General features: G+C 43.3%; 1 protein-coding gene across 1 annotated transcript in view; it reads left to right on the top strand.

Moving 5' to 3' along the window:
* Dnajc11 (DnaJ heat shock protein family (Hsp40) member C11) overlaps positions 1 to 23698 on the top strand; it is a 60328-nt gene that overhangs the window by 10101 nt on the left and 26529 nt on the right. The window contains exons 2-4 of the mRNA XM_005334736.5: positions 8542 to 8671; positions 10823 to 10896; positions 19677 to 19778. Coding sequence (XP_005334793.1) covers positions 8542 to 8671; positions 10823 to 10896; positions 19677 to 19778 — 306 coding nt within the window. The remainder of the gene's footprint in view (positions 1 to 8541; positions 8672 to 10822; positions 10897 to 19676; positions 19779 to 23698) is intronic.

The following is a 23698-nucleotide window of genomic DNA, read 5'->3' as shown; positions in this document are numbered from 1 at the left end:
GGTCTGTTCTCTGGGGATGCTGAACCAGTGTACTCAGAGCCTCCCTGAGGCTGGTGGGGGACTTGCAGCTTTTCCATCTGTTCTCCAGGCCCTTTCCCAAGACACTAACCTGTCATAGAGAAGAGACCACCAAATGAGATTTGCAGTCCCCCACCACAGGAGCCCACCAGGTAGCCAGGCCTGTCTACCTTGCAAAGCCCAGGGAGTCCGTCTGTTCCTCTCTTTCTCCCTCCCCCACGGACTCTGCCGCACCCCAGCTCAGTGATGGAGAGGTTAGAAATGCCAGGCCAGCTCCTCCGACTTCCCATCGTCATCTTTTTAGGACTGACCCCCTCTTACTTAAAGCCCACCCCTTTTTGTTTCTCGATTTTCTTCCTTATTTTAGTGGAGCTCAGCTTCTAGTAACTTTCCTTATAAAGGTTTGTTAGGAGGAAAAATATTTTAGACTTTCCTTATCTCCAAATATTCTTATAGTTGCCTTTAAACTTGATAAATAGTAGACTAAATATAAACTTCTAAAAAATTTTTTTAGTTATGCTTGGACACAATACCTTTATTTTGTTTGTATATTTTTATGCGGTGCTGAAGATGGAACCCTGGGACTCACACATGCTAGGCAAGCGCTCTACCACTGAGCCCCAGACCCAGCCCAACATAAACTTATAGATTCCACTTTCTCCATATGGTCAGTACTTGTTATTATTTTTTTTTTTAATTGAGCCCAGGGGCTATCTACCACTCAATTATGTCCCCAGTCCTTTGTAATTTTTGTTTTCATTTTTTGTTTTGAGATAGGTCTCCCTAACTAGTCGGTCTGGCATTAAACTTGAGATCCTGTGGTCTCAGCTTCTGAGTTGCTGGGATTTATAGGAGTGGGCAGTCATGCCAGCTTTCTTTCTTTCTTTTTATTTTTTTAAATTTTTATAGTAGCCATCCTAATGGGTACAAGTGATATTCTTGGTTTTGATTTGCTGCATTTCCCTAGTGATTAGTGACCTTGAGCATCTTTTCTGTTTTTTGTTTGTTTTTATTTTTTCATACTGGGGATTGAACCCAGGGATTTTTCATACTGGGGATTGAACCACTGAGCCACATCCCCATCCCTTTCTCTCACTGAAGTGCCTAGGGCTTTCCCAAGCTGCTCAGTCTGGCCTTGAGATTGCAGGCATGTGCCACTGTGCCCAGCATCATTGAAATTTTGAGAGGGATTGTGATAAGTCTGTAGATTGCTTTGGGTAGTATTGACATTCTAAAATATTAAGTCTTTCAATTCATGATCATAGGATATGCTTTTAGGGCTTGGGTTGTAGTTCAGTAGTAGAGCACTTGTCTAGCACATGGTGAGACACTGGGTTTGATCCTCAGCACAACATAAAATTTTTTTTAAAAAATGAATATGCTTCTACTTTATGTCTTAATTTCCTTTTTAGATTGTTCATTATTAATATATAAAGTGCAAGTGGCTTTGTATCCTGCTATTTTGCTAAATTCATTTTTTAGTTCTAACATGTATAAGGTTATATCATCTAAGAACAGAGATACTTAGTCTAATTTGGATGCCTTTATTTCTTTTTCTTGTCTGATTGCTCTGACTAGAACTTCCAGTACTATGTTGAATAGAAGTCACTAAAAGCAACTTCAGTGCCTATTCCCGATCTTTCTACTTTGAGTTTTTCATGACTTTTGTTATGTTGGGGTAATTTCCTTTAATTCCGAGTTTATTCAATGTCTTTATCATGAAATGGTGCTGAATTTTGTCAGATGCTTTTTCTTTATCATTGAGATGATTAGTTGATGGATGGGTTATCAGTTGATAAGGTGGGGTTTCAGTTGATATTCTGTCAATATGGTGTGTTATTTTTATATATTGAACTATCCTTGCATTCCAAGAATAATCCCACTTGGTCATGGTGTATAAAATCCTTTTATTATGCTGCTCAATTTTGTTTGCTAGTATTTTCTTGAGGATTTTTGCTTCATTGTTCATAAGGGATATTGATCTGTGGTTCTTTTTCTCAGAGCATCTGTCTGGCTTTTGTATCAGGTTAATACTGGCCTGATAAAATGAATTTGGAAGTTTTGGCTCCAGTTTTTTTTTTTTTTTTTTTTTGAAAAATTTTAGAAGAATTGATAATATTTGTTTTTTAAATGTTTGGTAAAATCATTATTGAAGCCATGAGGTCAAAGGATTTTCTTTGTTAGGAAGTTTTTGATTAGTATTTCAATCTTTGTACTATTCAGGTTTTCTGTTTCTTTGTGATTTAGTATTGGGACATATTTTTTCTTTTTTTAGTTCATAGTCTTAATTCATATTCTATTACTATAGCAATATATCTGAGGCTAGGTACTTCATTTTAAAAAGAGGTTTCTTTGAGGCTAGGGTTGTGGCTCAGTGGTAGAGTGCTTGCTTAGAATGTGCGGGTCACTGGGTTCAATTCTCAGCACCATGTATAAATAAATAAAATAAAGATCCATTGACAACTAAAAAAATATTGAAGAAAAAAAAAGAGGTTTATTTAACTTATAGTTTGTGAGGCTCAAGGGCACAGATACTAGTTCTGCTTGGCTCTGGTAGAAGGCTAATGGAAGGTGGCATCACAGTGGGGGCAGCCTGTGCAGAGGAAGATATCATCAAAGCTCTAGCATGCTGAGGTCCCTTGAGAGCTGTTAATCCCTCTAGAGGGGATGCCCCCAATGACCAAATGACCTCTTAAAGTTCCCACTACCTCTTACAGAAGGGATGCAAAATCCAGAATCAGGAAATTCAACTCTCACACTGGAGTCAAGCTATCAGTGCTTGAGCCTTTGGACCATGCTTAAGCCATATCTGAGCTGTACCATCTTTGAACTGTTTAGTTAAGTTGTTGGTGTGACATCTTGCTGCTGCCACTGCTGCAACTTTGTGGTGCTGGGGATTGGTCCCAGGGCCATGTGCATGATGGGCACGTGCTCCTCCACTGTGCTGCATCCCAGCCATGTGCTTTTAATGTGTTTACAGCTGTAAATTACCCCCTTAATGCTATTTTCACTTCATCACATAAGTTTTGGTTTGGAATGTTGTGTTTTTGTTTTCATTTGTCATAAGTATTTTCTCATTTCCTTGATTTCTTCTTTGATCTTTGGGTTATTTAAGAGTAGATGGTTGATTTTCCTGACTCTGGATTCTGCATTCCTTCTGTAACCGATTTCTAACTTCATGCTGTGTGTGCTGATTACACTTTGTGTGATGTCAGTCTTTTAAAATTTACTGACACTTAATTTGTGGCCTACCATATAGTCTGTCCAGTGAAAATATAATCAGATGACAAGATGATAAAACTTTTAGACTTGAAAAATGATATACCTTTTAATTTTACTATAGAAACTTAGAAGTAAGTATGAAATTTTAGGTATCGTTCTTAATGATAGCTCATTATGTTTTGAAATGGTATCACTATTTTTATGATAGTAAAAGAGGTTATTATTTATGAACTGTCAAACCAGTGACCTTAGCTCTTCATTTGTGATGAAAGGCCCAATCCAACCTTTTATTGAATGTGATATTTATTAAAAATGAAACCTCTCGTTTCCATTACTTAATCAATAGTACATTAAGCCATTTATTAATATGATTAAAGGATGTCTTGCAGACTAGGTCTGTTCCCTTGTCATCTAGTTTAATTTTAATAACTAGGAGATTCCATTCAAACTGAATCAGTCAAATTCATCTCATCCTGTACTTGTGATGGAAAGAATGACTAAAATTTGCAGGAAGAGGGTCTAACCCTAGCATATATGAGGTTCTGGGATCAACTCCCAGCACTGCCAAAAAGAAGTGCAGCAAGGAAATAATTTGTAATGGCTTAAGAGCAAGACCTTTTTTACATCATTACATGAGTAAACCTACCAGGAGAAGGTCTATTTATTTGCTCATTATTTGCTATTATTTATATTTGTTTAAGCAGTTTAATATAGGTGGCTTGTTGGTAAGAGTGCAAGAAATGCATCATGTAACTCATGTTGGCAGGGAAAGAGACTGTGACAGGAAAGAAAAGAAGAAATGCAGAGTTGGAAACATGGAGGCCTAGCCCTTCCAGAGAGCCCTGCCTGCCTGCCTTCCGGCCTTCTGCAAGCACTCTACCACCCAGCTAATATCCCCGGCCCCAAAGCTTTGAGTTTCTTGTTTGTTCTTTCTTTTCTCTCTCCCTCTCCCCACCCCCCTCACTCAGTGCAGTACTGAGGGCCATGTAAATACTAGGCAATCACTCTGCCAAGCAGTTACATGTCCAGTTACATGCTCTGATCTTTCTATTTCTAGTGAAACAGTACATACACAAGAGTACCCATCTCCTAACACATGGCTTGGCGGGTTTTCACAGCCAGGACTACTTCATGAATGAAGGTTCCTGTTGCTACAGGGTTAGGAGTAGGGTGGTCCTCTCACTGATTCTTGCAGTCACACCAGAAGATTTCAAACAAGCCTCTCAGAGTATCAGGCATGAGTTTATTAGAAGGGATGGAAAGGGATAAGGGGACATTCTCAAGGGAGCGAGCAGGTCCTCTCAGAGAGAAGGACAACACTCCCCTCCTGTCCTTCAGTCTTATTGGGGAGTCCCAAGGAACCTTCCAGAGAGTCCCACCCAGCTTAACTCTTGATTTTGGACTAAAAGCAGGATGCCATCAAACATCCATGTCCCCGTTGCACGTCGTAAAGATCCAAGGCAACTCAGTCACTTTTGGACCATGTGGACCAGTTCTAGTTAGAACCTGTTCTTGCAGGTTAAGAGTTAATGGCTAGGGGGAATTGTCCTTAGCTCCCTTAGTTCTGGAATCTGGTCTGTGTGAGGGTCACAGAGGTCCCCTCTTATCTGCATTTCAGGCCCCTGGTTCCCCTACAGATAACAGGTTGTTGAGGAATGTAACCTGTCCTGATGGCTTGAGGCAGGAAGGGCTTCAGGCTAGCTGCTGTTTTAAAGAAAGCATGTGGGCATCAGCACAGGGGAGCCAGTATGTAGAATTATTTCCTTCACCCCATGTTCCCACCACTCACCATCACCTGTGTACGGGGCAGCCCCTTTCTCTGAATTGTCGCAGCTTCAGAATTGCCAAAGGGTTGTGGGAATTGAATTGTGATGATGTTGGTGGCTAAAGTGGTTACCTTCCTGCTGTGTGCAAAGGTTTGATGAGTTCTTTTACTTGCATTAGCTCCTTCATACCTCGTATAACCCTATGAGGGATGCTCTTGTCCACAGTCTTCAGATGAGGAAGCAGAATGGGTGTTTTATTTTGTGGCACTGGGGTACTTTACCACTAAGCTACATCCTCCAGCGTTTTTGTTTTCTTTTGAGACCGAGTCTCACTAAATTGGAGAGACTTGGCCTTGAACTTGAGGCCCTCCTGCCTCAGCCTTCCCAGTAGCTGGGACTATACTATGCCTGGCTTTGGAAACGGGTTTTATTTTATTTTATTTTATTTTTTAAAATATCTTTTAGGGGGCTGGGGATGTGGCTCAAACAGTAGCGCACTCTCCTGGCATGTGTGCGACCCGGGTTCGATCCTCAGCATCACATACAAAACAGAGATGTTATGTCCGCCGATAACTAAAAAATAAATATTAAAATTCTATCTCTCGCTCTCACTCTCTCACTGTCTCTAAAATATATATATATATATCTTATAGTTGTCAATTATTTATATGTGGTGCTGAGAATTGAACCCAGTGCCTCACACATGCCAGGCAAGCGCTCTACCACTGAGCCACTACCAGAGCCTCTGGAAACAGGTTTTAAAAGAGCTACAGTTGTTAAGTTTTGCTGTGTGCAAAGCACTCCTTGGTCACCAGCTCATTTCATCTTCACACCTTCCCTAAAGGCATCTTATCCCCTCTCAGAGGTGGGAGATAAAGGTCAGAAAACTGACTTACAAGAGTCACAGAGCTTGGAAATGAGGGACCCCGTATCCAAACACAGGCCATTTGACTCCAAAGCCTGCATTCTCCACCACCAAAATGGAAGGTCTGTGTAGAGCATGGCGTAAATCACGCAGATAACCAGCTGGGGAGGGCAGGGAAGGTGGTCAACTAAGAGCTGTTTAATAACATCATTCCCAAGGCTACTGCAAGGACAAGATGGGAAAAGTGATTAGTGGTAGGTGGGGGCAAAAAGTCTAAATTCTTGCAGGCCGAGGGACACTCTGTTTCAAGATCCATGACCCTTCTCTGATGGAGCAGTTTTTCCTGATTTAAAGCAACAGCATTGAAGCTGCGTCTCAGTCCAGCAGGCAGCCAGGCTGTGCAGGCCTGGCCTAGAGGACAGCATGTGGCTTGGGTCTGGCTGCTGCTTCTGTGAAAACCAGAATCCAAGCTGGTTGGAGCAGGGCATCCCCAGCCACCTGCTGGGACAGAGGAGCCCCCAAGCCTCTCTCCAGCTGTGTCTTCTGCACACCTTCCCTGTCCTATTTACCATCTCCCTCTTGGAGATCTTTGGAATTCTTTGTTTAGAATCTCTGCTCAGTGTCTGAACAGTAGTCCTATAGAAAAGTTGTAAATTTCTTGCCAATAATTATAAGTAAAGCAGAAGAGTTTTACCTTTAAGAGTGAAAAAAATTGGGCTGGGGAGCGCGCTCACCTGGCATGCGTGCGACCTGGGTTCGATCCTCAGCACCACATACCAACAAAGATGTTGTGTCCGCTTAGAACTAAAAATAAATAAATAAATATTAAAAATTCTCTCTCTCTCTCTCTCCTCTCTCTCTCTTTAAAAAAAAAAGAGTGAAAAAAATTTAATAGTCCTGGAATTCAAATATATCCAAATGCTGTGGAAATTATAGAGAAATGGGCTGGAGATGTGGCTCAAGCGGTAGCGCGCTCGCCTGGCATGCGTGCGGCCCGGGTTCAATCCTCAGCACCACATACCAACAAAGATGTTGTGTCCACCGAGAACTAAAAAATAAATATTAAAAAAAAAATTCTCTCTCTCTCCCTCCTCTCTCACTCTCTCTTTAAAAAAAAAAAAAGAAGAAGAAAGAAATTATAGAGAAATACAGTGTAGCATTTTCCATTGTGACCTTGGTCCATGGAACTCATTAGTTCCCCGTGACCTCTCTCCTTGAGGATCCACCTGGCAGAACCAGATCCTGGAGCATCCCAGTCCCTGGCAAACTCATTGGGGACCTTGGCTCATTCTTCTACCCAGATGGCCCCTGTCTTGCTGTCTCTGACTCAGAAACGTACTTCAGTTGTGTGGAGGGGCTGCCTCCCACAGTAAAGCGCTGTTTGCTCAACACCACCCGCAAAGTACTGCCCTGCCCTTCTCCTCTACAGACCAAACGGCATGGAGGCCAATGCCCACGTGCAAAAGAACTCCCAGCAGCTGGAGGGCCAGCCCTGTGCGCTGAACAGGCTTCTACGGCCAAGGGACTCAGGGTGAGGGCCTATTGGTGGCTATAAGGAGGCCCAGGAAGAAATCATGTTGTGGTGGCCCCCTGCCTCTGCACCATGTGGCTCTCAGTGTCGTCTGCACTGTCAGGCAGAGTGGGCTTCCCCTCAGGACACTGGAGAGAGGGACAGATGTGTCTGTTGGAAGAAGCCCCCTGGTTGGGTCTTAATGGCCTGGTCACTACAGAGTAGTAGGGCCTTTTTGCCAGTTTTAAAATTGGAGGGCAAATTAGTGTGTGTTGTTGGTTTTTATACCATTACTTATCTTTGGTTTTCAAGAACTAGTATTTATTAAGACTGTCAGACTGGTTCAGTGGGTGTCATTTCTGTCTAATGAATAGCACAAGGCTTTTTTTTTTTTTTTTTTTAACTAGGGACTAAAACCAGGGGTGCTTACACTGAGCCACATCCCTACCCCTTTTTATATTTTGAGACAGGGTGTCATTAAGTTGCTCAGAATCTTGCTAAATCGCTGAGGCTGGCTTTGAATTTGCCATCCTCCTGCCTCAGCCTTCCACAAGTCACTGGGATTGCAGGTGTGAACCACCAGACCGCGGGTCACATGGCTTTCTTCTTTGTGAACCTAGATAAGTGGGCTTATGTGGCGTTTAGTCTCAGCTCAAAACACCATGTGCCAGAGTAAGGACAGGGGCTTTCCTTCCCTCTGGTAGTAGGTTCCCCAGCAAGGCACAGTAGCTATTGATGTACATAATTGATCACTTTGTTTTGTTTTGTTTTAATTTTTTTTAAAAGCTACAGATAACCTCCTTGAATATTGATTTTAAGAGAGAGATAAAGAGAGAGAGAGAATTTTTTGATATTTATTTTTCAGTTTTCGGCGGACACAACATCTTTATTTTAGTGTATGTGGTGCTGAGGATCGAACCCAGCGCCCCGCGCATGCCAGACAAGCACGCTACCGCTTGAGCCATATCCCCAGCCCCTGATCACTTTGTTAACTGTTGAAAGGAGGAGGCTTACTGAGGCAGTAAAGCATACTTCACTGTATCCTGTATGTGGAGAGCAAACAGATTGGAAGGTGATTGACAGGCTCCTGTTCAAGGCTGGTGCTGATCATCACGTTAAGTACCATCAACTATTCTCTAATGGAATCTCTCTTTCTTCAGGCTTCTTCTGAAGAGCTGAAAGCTGCCTACCGGAGGCTGTGTATGCTTTACCACCCAGACAAGCACAGAGACCCAGAGCTCAAGTCACAGGCGGAGCGACTCTTTAACCTTGTTCACCAGGCTTATGAAGGTCAGTGCAGGGCTCGGCGTCCTGAAGCTCACTGGTAGTAGTTACTCGATTTTTAAGAGACTTGATTTATAGAGGATAGAAAATGAGAGTCCTTGGAGGTGTGTAAAAGAAGTGGTTAGTTGAGTGCTTCTTACTGATGGAGTCCTTTGTGAGAGATGCATCTTGCTTTGGAAATCGATATGTGTCCAGTGAGTAGAAAATGAGAGCCCAGGTGCAGCAGCGACTGTGGTGTGAATCAGTGTGCATGCTTACTGGCCGCCTCCAGGGGGAACTTTGGAGGGAAGCACCATCATTACAGGGAAGCTTTCTTTGTTCTCTTTTTTTTATCTGAAAGCAGTTTTATTGCTTCTGCAGCATTCCCTTAAAGAAGGTGCTGAAAAAAAGAAAGAAAATGTTGTTAAGAAGGCAAATAGGAAAGAGAGTCGGGTGGTTCAGGCTTTCATCCCTAAATCTTAGGTGTCAGGAAGAAGAATTGTGAGGTTTGCTTAGGAAATATTTAGTTCACTGATGGGTTCAGAGTTTCTCTTTGGGTGATGAAAACTTCTGGATGCAGTGACAGAGCCTAACAACTCACATGCGCTCACTGCTGCCAAAGATCATACTTGGAATGGGTAAATCGTATACTGTCTACATTTTATCACATTCTTTACAATAAAAACCAAAATACATCAAATTGGGCTGGGGATATAGCTAAGTTGGTAGAGTGCTTGCCTCGCATGTACAAGGCCCCAGCAACACATACACACACACACACACACACACACACACACACACACACACACAAATTAAATCACTTGATGTATGAGGACATATGCCAAATAAAGTAAGTTATTCATTCCAGAACCCCAGGTGTTTGCTTCTTACTCAAAGAGACCAAAAATTGGGGGCTGAGGTTGTGGCTCAGCAGTAGAATGCTCGCCTAGCTCACGAGAGGCCCTGGTTTCAATCCTTAGCACTGCATAAAAATAAATAAATAAAACAAAGGTTTTAAAAAAGAGAGAGACCAAAAATTAGATGATATGTTTCTTTACACAATAATAAAGACTTCTTGTTGCAGACATAATAGCATATGTTATTTTACCTTTTATCAGGAAGTTAGATTTTAATGACCAAAAAAAAAAAAAATCAGGCCTGGTAATAACAAATGTGAGCACTTGGTCTTGTGTCATTACCAAATTTCATGCTGTTCAAACCATTTATGTGGCTGTGTCCCAAAGTCTTTTTATTGCATTCTGTTGTCTAGAAGGTGGCATTGATTTTACTGTTGTCCAGGTTAACAGAAAAACCCGCCCATGCTTGTGAAGATGCCACAGCAGCAGACCTGGTCCCCAAGTTTTGCCTAAAAGGAGATGAAAATAAAATAGTGAATAGATGTTTTCTTATTAAATCCTAGAGATTAACTCAAGAATTCTCGCTCCCATGATTTCCAGTGGTCAGCATTTCTTTCTTCCCCATAAGGTTTGAATATGGATGGACTCATTTACATTGGTTTTTAATTAGGCCTAAAAATACATGAGAATTCTCAGGGGAGAAAAGATGCAAAGGTCCTGAGCAGCTTAGCAGAGTGGTGGGCAGACTGTGACTACTCTTGGACGTTGAGGGCCCCTGATCCTTGCCAAGAAATCTTTCTGACGTGCTTTACCTTTACCTGGTGTGACCAACAACAGTAAGAGGGATTGGTACCTTTTAAAATAATTCCAGATGAAAAAGAGAGGGACACTCAAAAAGTGTAGACTGTCTCCGGAGATATTAACACTCTTTAGAGTAAATTATAAATCAGATTTTTCTTTAGAAAATGCAATCAACTGTCAGACCAGCATATTTTATATACTGTGACAGAAACTGGCCAGATTATTTCAGGAACAGCAGCCCTTTATCCTGGCTTCCTGCAGGTGCACCTTGTGCCGTTTGTCCCTACAGTGAGGAGAAGCCTGGACCGGGCAGGTGGACTGCTTTCGTTTGTAGCCACCTTTAAACCACAGCCTGGGTTGGCAAGGAAGCACATAGGAGAAAAGAGGCCCAGAGAGTGACACGGGTCTCTGGGAAGAGTGGCCAGGTGGGGGCACCAAGGACATTGTTGCCAGTGTTTTCAGAAAGGATTGAAAAGAGAATTTTGTACTTGGTAAACATGTTTCGTTTTTCTTGTTGCAGTGCTTAGTGACCCCCAAACGAGGGCCATCTATGATATATATGGAAAGAGAGGACTGGAAATGGAAGGATGGGAGGTAAGAGAAACTGTACATCTGGTGTCCCAGAAAAGTCATGAAACAACTACAAAACAGCACCCCACAACCTGTGATAAGGCCTTTGAGAATATTGGAGGTGCCACAGGTCTCTTCCTCATCTTGTATTTTAGTGTCCGAGGTGGAATTCTAGACCTCATTTTGCCACTCTGTAACTCTCTGAATTTTGGCAAGTCTGCAGTCTGGGGTGTCTGTAGTTTCCTAACCTGTCAAGTGAAAAGGAAGAGATGCATGGCACCCCAGGTGTTCAGCTTGGGATGGGGCTGGGGAGCCCTGGAAGACGGTGGCTTGGTGGGGGTTGCAAGTCTGCCTGCATATATTCCCTTCCCCCTCCATTGTCTGTCCATGCCTTTCTCCACCTTCATGATGAGTAACTGCGCTTAGGAAGTGTCCCTGCTGGGAGAGTTAGGCATGTGAAGAGCGTAGAACAGAAAAATCGAGAGTATTGTCTGTAATCACCTCTTCAGGTGTGATGGATGATGTCATGATGTCATCAACTGTGATACGTGAGACCAAAGGTGCAGCAACTATCTGTGAAACAGATCACCTGGCAGCTGTGGTACGGGAGGAGATCCCTGAGATGCAGGCGCTTCCAATTCTGTTTCTTTTTTATTATTATTATTTATTTTTTAGTTTTAGATGGACACAATACCTTTATTTGTTTTTATTTTTATGTGGTGCCGGGAATCAAACCTAGTACCTCACATAGGCTAGGCAAGTGTTCTACCACTGAGCCACAATCCCAGCAGCCCCCCTGTTTCTTGCTGAGTGCTTCCATATTGCTATCAACAGAGGAGCATGAGGGGCTCAGGAAGAAAAGTGGACATGGAAACTAATTGTAAAACTAAATTGCAGGGCTGGGGATGTGGCCCAAAATAAAGATGTTGTGTCTACCTAAAACTAAAAAATAAATATTAAAAAAACAAACTAAATTGCAGCAGGAATGTATAGGTGTTATGACTTAATTCCATTAAAGAAATTTGGTTCTGATGCCCAAGAAATTTGGGCAAGCTGTTAGTTAATAACATCAGATTCACCTTCTCTGAGGTTTTGTGCCCCCTTTTCCCATCATCATATAATGTTTCCCTTGAAGTTCTTTCAGTATTTGACCTCAGGCATGTGTGCCTGTCTCTTCAGATTCTAGCAGAACACCTCTCAAGCCTGAGGGTATGGGCAAGGAACACTCCCGTTTCCATTTCCCCAGTACTGGGGATTGAACCCAGGGGCATTCTAACTCTGAGCCGTGTCCTCAGCCCTTTTTATTTGATTTTGACACTAAGTTGCTGGGGCTGGCCTTGTGGGAGGCTGCCACATCCTGTGACTGGCATTTTCCTTTCCTGATTGGTGAGGCTCTGTGGGTCACTTCCTGTGATCTGGCCACATCAAAGTAGCCGTAGATGGTAGCCCTGATCTTGAGAGTCATAAAAATGTCACCAAATGTGTCTTCATGCCTGCCCGTGCCTTCCTACATATGCAAGGATCGAGTTGCCTTACCTGAACTTGTAACCCTGCCCCTCTTGATCTGTTTTGGATGGAAATTTTTAAGAATCAGAGTCCTCCCAATAAAAGACCACTCCCGAATGTGTTAGCTCTCTTGCCTGCCTTTCATGACATTCCTCGCTCTCCCATTTGGGGAGTTTGAGGCTGAGGGCAGAGGAGCCGTCCCAGGGCTTGAATTAAAGGTAAATTTAACTAATGGTAAATTTAATGTGTGTCTGTGTTTTATTTGATACCTTAGGAAATTCACTCAAACAACCTCTAGTTTAGCTGCCCACACTGGTCGGGTGCAGTAATTGTTGCCCAGAACATTGGGGCTGCTCCAGGAGAATTTCCAGGTTGATTGAGAAAGTGTGCTATAGAAATTTATTGGAGCGTGGAATTTTTTGAAGGGTCACGGAGAAAGCAGACAGTTTTAGAGCCAACAATGTTAAAGGTTTATCACGTAAAGTGACCAACAAGCCTCACCAATCAGGAAAGGAAAATGCTGGTCACACAGTATGGCAGCCTCCTGCATGGCCTCAAACTTGTGGTCTTGTGATCTTCCTGCCTCAGCCTCCGGAGTCTCTGGTTTTACAAGGGTATGCCACCATGCCCAACCCACCTGTGACCATGTTTTTATTGCCCTGTACAGTGAATTGTAGTTGCTAATATTTAAAACTTGAGAGGTATTTGGCACCCAGGCACACCCCTGTAATTCCAGCTACTCGGGAGGCTGAGGCAGAAGGATTGCAAGTTCAAGGGTCAGCTTGAGCAACCTAGTAGACCCTGTCTCAAAATAAAAAGGGCTGGAGATGTAGCTCAGAGGTAGAGAACTTCTCTAACGTGATTAGGACCCTGGGTTCCATCCCCAGCAATTGATCAGTTGATCGATAGATAGATAGATACCCTTTGGGAGTTTTTGCATGGAAATTCAGTTTTCTGTCTTCTTGAAGCACCAAAAGATTAGTCATACTGGATCTAAATTGCCCTGAAAGGCAGCAGTCAACTTGAAGTGAGGAGCTGAGCCCTTTAGACTGGGCTGTGCTGTGCACCCCCAACAGGCCCCACCACTCCCTGTCAGTCATTATATTAGGCCATTCGCTCCTCTGCTTCTCCTGCCTGGCTTCAAAAAGCAGTGGGTTTGTGGTCTCTGGTTTGATGAAAAAGTGGTGCCTTGTGCTGCAGTAGTGCATCATGACTCAGTGTAAAGTCTGGTAGCTTAGCATTTTTTTATTCCAAAAGAGGACATAGAATCCTGTTGTATTTATTAAATTTCTCAACTTTAAAGTTTCCTTAATGTTTTAAGACATAAGTTGATTGAAAGTTTGAAAGGCAGAAGTGAGAGCTGTAGGCCCCCATTACATATTCCCACTTCAGAGTCTAGGGTTTTAGTTCCCAGGAGAACCATTCCAAGTCTCCTGAGGCATTGGAGTCTTCTGCATGATTTCCTAGTGTCATCTCCCCAATTAGAAATGAGGCAAAACCATACACACAGCAACGAGGCCATCACAGGTGGTGAGTGGATGATTTGTACTAGTATTCTTTTTATTTATTTATTTATTTATTTATTTTAGTTGTAGTTGGAAGCAATACCTTATTTTATTTACTTTTATTTGGTGCTGAGGATCAAACCCTGGGCCTTGCACATGCTAGGTGAGCGCTCTACCACTGAACCACAACCCCAGCCCCTGTACTTGTATTCTTTAGTAAACTACTTCAAGTAAAAAAAGTTCTCATTGGTCAGAATTGGCTTTTTTCATAGTGATACTAAGCCTTCATTCACTGCAAGACAAAAATGCTTTCAAGGCAGGATACATGAAGATGCCACCCAAGATATTTGCAGTGCTTTGGACTCCAGCACAGTCCTCAAGGACTTGCTCCAGCTGGGTGAACTGTTCCCAACCTGGATTCTCCCTCTGCAGTGGTAGCTGTCACCCCAGCAGGGTACCATACCCGCTTCTTGCTCTGTGTATTCTAGGCTATCAGACTTCACCAGTCACTGAGGTACCCGCTTTGTACCTGTTTAATATGGAACCTGTGAGTGGTGAAGGGTGAAGGGCGCTGCTGGTGTCCTGAGATCTCAGCACCCCCGGGGAGGGGCTGGCAGTCTGCTCCCAGCAGTCCTACCACTTCCATTTTATGATGGATGCTGGAGGAGAAATTGGAGCTTCTTTGGCTTCCATGACATATCCATTAGATAAGTTTTTACTTTTTTCCTTAACCTTCAAGATGTTCTCCTTCTCTGGCAGGATTCCAAAGCAATGAGATGTAATCATTTCCAGCTTGAAAAGTCACCCATGTTAGTGCTTGGAGTTGGTTAACAGTGTTGGTACAAATGTCTACATTGAAAACAAAATCTGTCTTTTCGTTAAAATAGCAAAAATCTAGGACTGGGGTTGTGGCTCACTGGTAGAGCGCTTGCCTAGCATGTGTGAGGCAGTGGGTTCAATTCTCAGCTTTGCATATAAATAAATGAATAAAACAAAGGTTCACTGACATCTAAAAATAAGTTTAAATAAATAAAATAGCAAAAATCAATTTATTTATTCATGGTACTGGGGATTGAGCCCAAGTTCTTGTGCACGCTAGACAAGCTCTCTACCAGCTAAGCTCTTTTCTTAGCCCAATGAAAATCTAACTTTGAACTGTGCTTTGATGATGATGACTGATAGCAGGGGCAAGTGGAATGGAAAACACATAACTCAGCTCACCTGCAAATGTCATTTTCAAAACTTACGTTTAGGGCTGAGGATATAGCTCAGTTGGTAGAGTGCTTGCCTCACATGCACAAGGCTCTAGGTTCAATCCTCAGCACCAAAAAAAAACAACAACAACAACAGAATCACAACAAAATTTATAGTTAGAGTTGGATCCTTTGGCCTGGGTTATCTGCATTTGCAATCACAGTATTATCTCTGTTTCACTTTTCCCATCTTGGATTAGAACTCAGAACAGAGAAAGGATGTTAGTGAAAAAAATAGTAAAATCTGAGAAATCTGGGTTTAGTTAATAGAAATGTAATAATGAATTGGGCATGAGGGTTCATGCCTATAATCCCAGTGGCTCAGGAAGATGAGGCAGAAGGATCACAAGTTTAAAGCCAGCCTCAGCAAAAGTGAGGCGCTAAGCAACTCAGACCCTGTCTCCAAATAAAATACAAAATACGGCTGGGGATGTGGCTCAGTGGTCGAGTGCCTCCGAGTCCAATTCCTGGTACCCAAAATAAAAGAAAAAGAAATGTACTAATGTTGGTTTCAGATTTGACGCATGTTCATGATTAAGTAAGATGTTAACATTAAGGGAAGCTGGATAAAGAGTATACTAGAACTTTCTGAACTATCTGCAACTATTTTGAAGTTCTAAATTTCTAAACATATTCCAAAATAAGAAATTGGCTAATATCATAGAATTTTCAAACCAGATGGCACCTTGGGAATTTTATTCTTTTGTTTTTTGTTTTGGTACCAGGGATTGAACTCAGGGGCACTTAACTACTGAGCCACATCCCCAGTCCTTTTTTTTGTGTTTTATTTAGATACGGGGACTCACTGAGTTGCTTAGGACCTTGCTAAGTTGCTGAGGCTGGCTTTGAACTTGCAATCCTCCTGTCTCAGTCTCCTGAGCCTCTGGTATTACAGGCGTGTGCCACTGCACCAGGCAGAATTGGGTATTTTAACTGTCCTCATGTCATAGCAGGAAACTGAAACTTACAGAGGAATGACTTGCCTCAGGTTGCCTGGAGGTTAGCAGTTGTATCAGACGGAGGCTAGGTTTCTGTTCTCTTTCCATTTGCCATTTCCCCTCCAAAATGTCTGTATTCCTCTCTCCATAAGGTGAGGCTTCCTGGCTAGTCTAGGGATAGACCTGTGGCAAGTGGTTCAGGTGAACAACACACTTGTGTAGATTCTTGGGCTGCATATGATGCTCTCTGTTCATGAGAAGCAGAGAATATGTGATCTTTACCAGCTGCAATACTATACAGGGTGCTGTATTCCTGGATGCTTCTAAGGACTGCCACAGTGGGGAAGAGTGGCCCATGGCCATCTTAGTCCCCATCTACTCTCCAACATCATGTCCTCTGTTCACAGAAGGATGTGAAGCATCCTGGATGGCAAAGGCCTATGGGAGCCAAGAGTGAGATGCTTACTTAGCAAAGTGTCCTCCACTCTCTGGAGGGACCAGCCATTTTGACTTGGCAGTTAGCTCTGATTATGCACCAACTATTTGCAGAATTATTCAAAATATGACTAGAAGCCAAGTTCAGTGGCAGGTGCCTATAATATAGGCTACTCAGGGGGCTGAGCCAAATCTGGCATTTTTTGGATTATTTTTTTCTGTAGCTTATCACAGAGTACGACAGGGAGTAATTTGCAGCTATTAATTCCATCTGCAAAGAGTAAACAGCTAGAATTCCTGAAAACATATCTTTTCTTGCTGTGACCTCTATGGAGCCTGGCATGTCTAATATTTTGATTTCCTGCAGGATATGAACAGATTTAAATTATTAGAAACTTGCACATTGGTTTATTTTTTTAAAAAATGGTGTATGCACACATTGATGGGGTCTGTTAAAGTTGCTGGTTAAAATAGCTAAGCAAACTTGCTTGGACTGGGACTAAGTGGTAGAGCGCTTGCCTTGCATGCATGAGGCACTGGGTTCGATCCTCAGCACCACATAAACAAATAAAATAAAGTATTGTGTGTCCATCTACAACTAAAAAAACACAAAAAACAAAAAACTTTTTTTTTAAAGAGAGAGTGAGAGAGAAGGGGGGACAGAGAGAAAATGTTAACATTTATTTATTTTTTCTTAGTTCTCGGTGGACACAACATCTTCGTTTGTATGTGGTGCTGAGGATCGAACCCGGGCCGCACACACACTAGGCGAGCGCGCTACCGCTTGAGCCACATCCCCAGCCCAACAAAAAACTTTTGTTTAACCTGTTTTTAAAACCAGGCCCTGTTGAATGGAACAGTTATGGAACCTTTGGTCCAAGTTGGGACCGTATTGATTCCCTGGGCCATGTGGAGGAGCCACCTCCCTTCCAGACCCAGACCCTCTTTTTCCTCGTGATGTGTTTCTTAAGTCATTGGCAGGGGCCAGATAAATTGTGTTTGCAGCCATAGCCCACTTAACCTCATAAACAACATTTAAAGTATTTTGAATCATTTTTTATGGTTCTTCAAAGATAAATGTAACAATTGACTACATAGTTTCCCTGAAGCTTTTTTTTTTTTTTTTTTTTCTTTCTTCCTTCACTCAATGAAGGGAGAGACTGACAGGTTAGAAGGTAATGGAAATTGTAGATTGTGCCTGGCTTTCATTCCGGCCAAGGTGGTGGCTTTGGGTATCCACTGATAGGCTCATGGGCCCTTGGTGTTGGCAAACTCAGGCGAGGGACCTGTCCTGTCCATTTAGTAAAACCAAGTATGTTTCCTGAGGTCCCAAAGCAATCTCTGTCGTGCCATTTAGGTCTTTCTATTTTTCTTGGGTGATTTTAATAATCTTTTTTTTTGAACCAGGGATTGAACTCAGGGACACTCATCACTGAGGCACATCCCCAGCCCTTTTTTGTATTTTATTTAGACACAGGGTCTCACTTAGTTGCTTAGCACCTTGATAAATTGCTGAGTCTGGCTTTGAACTCATAATCCTCCTGCCTGAGCCTCCAGAGCCTCTGGGATTACAGACAATGCACCGCCGTGCCTAGCTAATCTTTTTTTTTATTTTAAAGCTTCCTTAAAAAAGAATTACCTCTGCCAGGCGTGAAAGCACACTCCTGTAATCCCAGCAGCTCAAGAGGCTGATGCAGGAGGATCACTAGTTCAAAGCCAGCTTCAGCAAGGGCGAAGTGCTAAGCAACTTAGTGAGACTCTGTCTCCAAATAAAATACAAAAGGGGCTGGGGATGTAGCTCAGGGGTCGAGTGCCCCTGGTACCAAAAAAAGAAAAAAGAATCACCTCTTCCTTTTTAGCAATTGATTTATAATATTGAGTTATTTGAGGGGAAAAGAATGTTACTCACCCCATAACCAAATGTGCTAGGAATTGAACCCAGAGCTTTGCACAATGCCAGGCGTCCTGGAAGTCTAGAATACCTGACCCTCATAGCTTGAGATCCTCTGGTCCTATCAGCCCACAGGGAGTGTAGTGACCAGCCAGAGTCATGTCTGAGTTCATAGCCAGAATTTATAACCAGGGACTCAATTAGAAAATTTAAACTGTGAGATTTTCTTTGTAAGATTCACGCAGCCTCAAAGAGGTGGCTTAAAGTAAAGAATGTCAGACTGCAGAATGGCAGTTATCAAAAATACAGACAGTAATGAGTGTTGGAGAGGATGTGAGGGAAAGGTGCACCATACTCTGCTGGTGGGATTGCAGACTGGTGCATTACTTTGGAAAGGAGTGTGGAGATTCCTCAGAAAACTTGGAATGGAACCACCATTTGGCCCAGGTATCCAACTCCTCAGTTTATACCCAGAGGACTTAAAATCAGCATACTGAAGTGACCTAGCCACTCCAACGTTTATAGAGCTGAATTCACAATAACTAAACTATGGAACCAACCTAGATGCCCATAAATAGATGAATGGATAAAGAAACTGTAGTATATGTAAACAATGGAATATTACTCAGCATTAAAAGGGAATACAGTTATGGCATTTGCAGGTAAATGGATGGAGTTGGAGAATATTATGCTAAGTGAAGTAAGCCAAACCCAAAAAACTAAAGGCTGAATGTTTTCTTATTAGTGGATGCTGATCTATGATTGCAGGGGTTGATGGGGCATGGGAAGAATGGAGGAACTTTGGATTGGGCAAAGGGGAGGGTGAGAAGGGGTTATGGAGGTAGGAAAGATGGTGGAACAAGATGGACATCATTACCGTAGGTATGTGTATGATTTCACGAATGTTGCGTCTCTACACTGTGTACAACCAGAGAATTGAAATGTTGTGATCCATTTGTGAATGATGAATTGAGATGCATTCTGCTGTCTTGTATAACTAAGTAGAACAAATAAAAATAATAATAAAAAAGAATGTCAGACTGTGGAGAGTTGAGGGAAGTCACACACTACAGTCCTGGGAGGGTGGCAGCACTCTCTGTCCTCTGGGGTCCGTGGTGGGGAGCTCGTCACAGCTCCCCTGACATCTCAAGGTCCCAGGGGCGAGCCTGGTAGGCTCCCCAGCAGCCTGTACATGCCAAAATTAAGTCATTCAGAAATTCTTTGCTTATTTTCCTCGCGTCCTAGTTCTCAGCTGGCTGCCTTGCTTTGCCCACAGGTTGTGGAGCGGAGGAGAACTCCAGCGGAAATTAGAGAAGAGTTTGAGCGACTACAGCAAGAGCGGGAGGAGAGGAGGCTGCAGCAGCGAACCAACCCCAAGGTAGCCCGGCCAGTGGTGGGACAGGGAAGCCTCAAAGACTGAGGGGCGGGTAGGCTTTTATGGTAACCGTGCACCAACGGGGTGGGACAAAACACTTGCCTCACAGTGGGTTCTTCCGGAAGGTGGCTCTGGTAGCCACTGCTGACCTGGAGCAAGAGTTTCCAGCCAGATGGAGGGAAGACAGAACCAACCCCCAGTTCTCCCAGAAGCCAGGATCCCCAAGCAGAAACTCAGGCTGGTTCTCTTGCAGCAGTGCTGCCCAACTCCTTGGCATTAAAAATCAGCACAAGACAGTGTCAGGAAGGGACAGGCACCTAACCGCTCAAACATGAGGCTGACAGGACAGGGATGGCCAAATGATACAGAGGATGTAGGGCGTTCCCAGATTCTAATAAGCAGGGGTCTCTGCTTTCCTCACCCCAGGACATGGGAGCCATGAACACAAGTCACCAGACTGACTCTGCAGCGTAAGTGACCAAGTTCCCAAAGAGCACTACAGAGGCAGAGTTACTCTTCAGTCCAAGTACCATGTTCTTTTCTTTACATTTCTTAGGGAGGTTGTCCTGAGAGTGTGGGATGGCAGCTGTGCCGAGTGACGGGATTGTGGCCAGCATGGCCATGCAGAAAGCCTGTGATGAGGGCTAGTAGCCTTCTCCCAGCTTTTTTTCTCCAGGACTCCCATAATCTGTCAACTCAATTGCATTGTAGAAAGGAGAAATTAAGCCAAATAAAGTATTTAACAAACAATTATTTTTCTTTAAATCTTCTAAAAAAGAAACAATGACAGCTTAGACTGGGAAGCAGAGAGTAAAGTGAACCTCTGATTAAATTCGTTCTAGTAAAAGACCTTATTTTCAGAACAGGCCTGTATGTTTGAACCCTACATTCCCCAGTGTATATATTTTAGTTATCCTGCAGGGTCCTAGAAAGGTTGGTTTCAGAACATCTCAAAGATGTCAAATTCCAGATGTGCTCGAGTTTCTTGTATAAAATAGCATGGTGTTTGCATATAACCTGCACACCTCCTCCTGTGTGTCTGAAATCGCTTCTAGATTACTTACAATGACACAGTGTAAATGCTGTAGAGACGGTTGTTATGCTGTATTGTTGAAGGAGTAATGACAAGAAGAACGCCTTTGTTTAGTACCAGTGGGAATTTTCTTTCCTGAACATTTTCAATCCATGGATGCATGGCCGTGGATACAGATGGCTAATGGTATTTGTAAATGTCCACACACACTTAACTCATAGCAGGTAACAGCTTTAGTTGTGTGGAGCTATCTCTTAATCAGAAGGAGGTAGGAGGTGAACCCCAGCTGAACTGAGCCAGGGAACTTGAGGCAATGGGAGATTCAGAAGTCTCTGAGGTGTCCCAGCTGTTCCAGCAGTTCTCTGCTGTGATCCCCAGGTGGGCCCAGACCAGCATTCTAGGGGTGTCTGGCTTAAAATACCAGTGTTGGCAGCTGGGACGAGGCGGGCAGAAAGTTGCCCTGGTGGCTTTACTGTCCTGGCTGCATTTGTGCTGCAGTCTGAGCAGTAACAGGGAAGAGAGGGTCCCGAGCTGTGTTCCTGCAAACACAGAAGCCATCTGGGAGTGCCTGGTTGTGCGTGGTGGTTGTGTACTGGGACTCTGTGCACATGTGCCTGGGGGCCCTGTTTCTGTGGAGTGAGAGCACAGCTGGGACCATTTCCTGCAGGCATGCAAGTTATTTTAAAATTTCCACTACTTTGCTACTTCCATAAACTGCTTTGAAATAAATAAAACATTTTCTAACCAGAAATAGTGATAACCAGATGTTGGCTCTGAGGCATTTTGTGGAGAGGATTGGAGCTAGATCTTTTGTTCCATTTCCAAAGTGTTTTTTGGTTTGGTGTTTTTTTGTTTTTCTTTTCAAGATGAGCAGAAAGATTTGGAACATCTCCTTCTGAGAAGAAAAGGGTTTTCTTCTCTTAACAGGTCCACACTTGATAATCGTAGGAATCCACCTGTCCACTGGACCCCTCAGTGGACTCCAGCCTGTAGGGGAGTGGCATGCTGGATGCCATGTGTGATCTTGCATCTGACTCTTGGGAGGGTGTGTCTGTCTTCATCAGTGGGAGTCATCAGGATTTTGCTCAGGATGGGTGTACAGAGCAAAAAGTCCAAGTGGAAATAGGGAGGTGAGAAATGACTGATGCAAAAAAGCAGGACCCAGCATACTCTTTGGCCTGTGTTTAGTTTTCTTGTGGGTAAAATTAGGACATCCGTCATGCCTGCCACTCCAGGTTGAAAGATTGAGTAAATATGAAGTTGATGTTATAAGAAAAAGATAACCCTCATTTGTAAATACAAGTGACACTAGTACCAAGGTGAGGTTTGGAGCCTAATTTTATTTTAGCCATATAGCTCTTCCTTTTTTCTTCTACCACTGAGCCACACCCTCACCCCCTAATTTTGTTTTGGTGTTTCACATGGCTCAGTGGGCCAGTTTTTGCCCCCTGGAAGCTGGGGCTGGATGTGAGATGGCTCCTAACATCACCCTCAGCCTCCTCCTGTGGTCAGGCCCTCGCTGTTTGCAGTGTGAAAAGTGCTGTAGGGTGCAGAAGGAGAAGGTCATGTGCCAGCCTCCAGCACACACCTCTCCATCCGATGGCGGCACACACGCCCCCCACCACACACACAAGCACATGCTAGAGACAGCATGGAAGAGCCTTAGGCCTGGACACAAGAACCCAGGATCCAGATTTGGACTCCACCTTTCAATCCGTGCTGATTAGGTGCCTTCTCTGGCCTCAGCCCAGTTTATCCCTTGGTGAGGTTTGCCGTGAGAGCCATCATGTAAGCTCAAGTCCTTGGACCCCACAATCCCTAGTTCTCACTACCTCTGTTTGGGCTTTCACATTGCCCTATGGAAAAAGTCCTCTGACTCCACTTACTGCTGAAAAACGCCGAGCTCAGGTATTCTCTGGGGCCCTGCACAGAAAGCCAGGGTGGGGAAGCCCTGGGTTCATCCAGGAGGATGGGTGTGGCTGTGGAATCGGATTGGACTGTTCTTTCTCCATCTGGGGGCTTCTATTTTATTTGTATACTCCACCTACATCTTGCCTTTTAGAGGCCAAGATAATAGGACAGGGTCATTTCACACTGGATAGTTAGTTGAATTCCTTTCTTCTCTCACTACCCATAAATCTTCTTGCTCTGTGGACAGTGGCTACTTCAGGCATCTTCAGAAGACAGTTGGATCACAGGCAGCTTGTCTGACTTTTGCTACTGAACCTTTTGGGATTCCACGTGCCTCCAAGGACTCAGCTTGGAGTGCCTGGGGGCCTGACTATCTGTTTCCAAGGGTATATATGCCTTTATTCTTTACTCTTTTAAAAAAAAATATTTCATGGAGGTTGTTACATCATTTCCTAGTCTATTCCATTCTTTCTCGAAGGTTGATATAAACTTGGCAAGATCTCCTTTCTGGTTTTAAGAAGGCTCCGTTATGAGTATGGTTCATGTAATAGCTTAGAAACATAGTTCAGCTTTATCAGAAAAAGCTTAATATTATATCAAAGAAGGCTTAAATATCTTAAATCTCAAAATGTTTTTATAAAAGATATATAAGTACATTACTCAAGCTTTTTTTTTTTTGGCCTGTTTTGCCTTGGCCTATGATTATAACTGTCAGAGGGAACCTGTGGTCGTGACTTAAGTCTGCTCTGTGGAAATAGCTTTGATGTCATAAAGCTGATTCTACTTGGCTGCAGGATAATAGTACAGGAAAAGCCTATTGAGCCCATGTTTGTTGTGCTCAGTAGCAAGAAGGAGTCATTTACCATGTGCAGAAATGGGCTGCTGCTGAAATTGAGAGTTGTGGAAGGAGAATGGTTAGGCCTGGTTGGTGGTGCTGGAAATGGCTCCAATGTAGAGCTGAGACTCTGGAGAGCACAGG

Source organism: Ictidomys tridecemlineatus, chromosome 11 (genome assembly GCF_052094955.1).
Source record: "Ictidomys tridecemlineatus isolate mIctTri1 chromosome 11, mIctTri1.hap1, whole genome shotgun sequence".
Lineage (NCBI taxonomy): Eukaryota > Metazoa > Chordata > Mammalia > Rodentia > Sciuridae > Ictidomys > Ictidomys tridecemlineatus.
The sequence above is the reverse complement of the archived record's forward strand: the minus strand, read 5'-3'. Positions and strand labels throughout refer to the sequence as shown.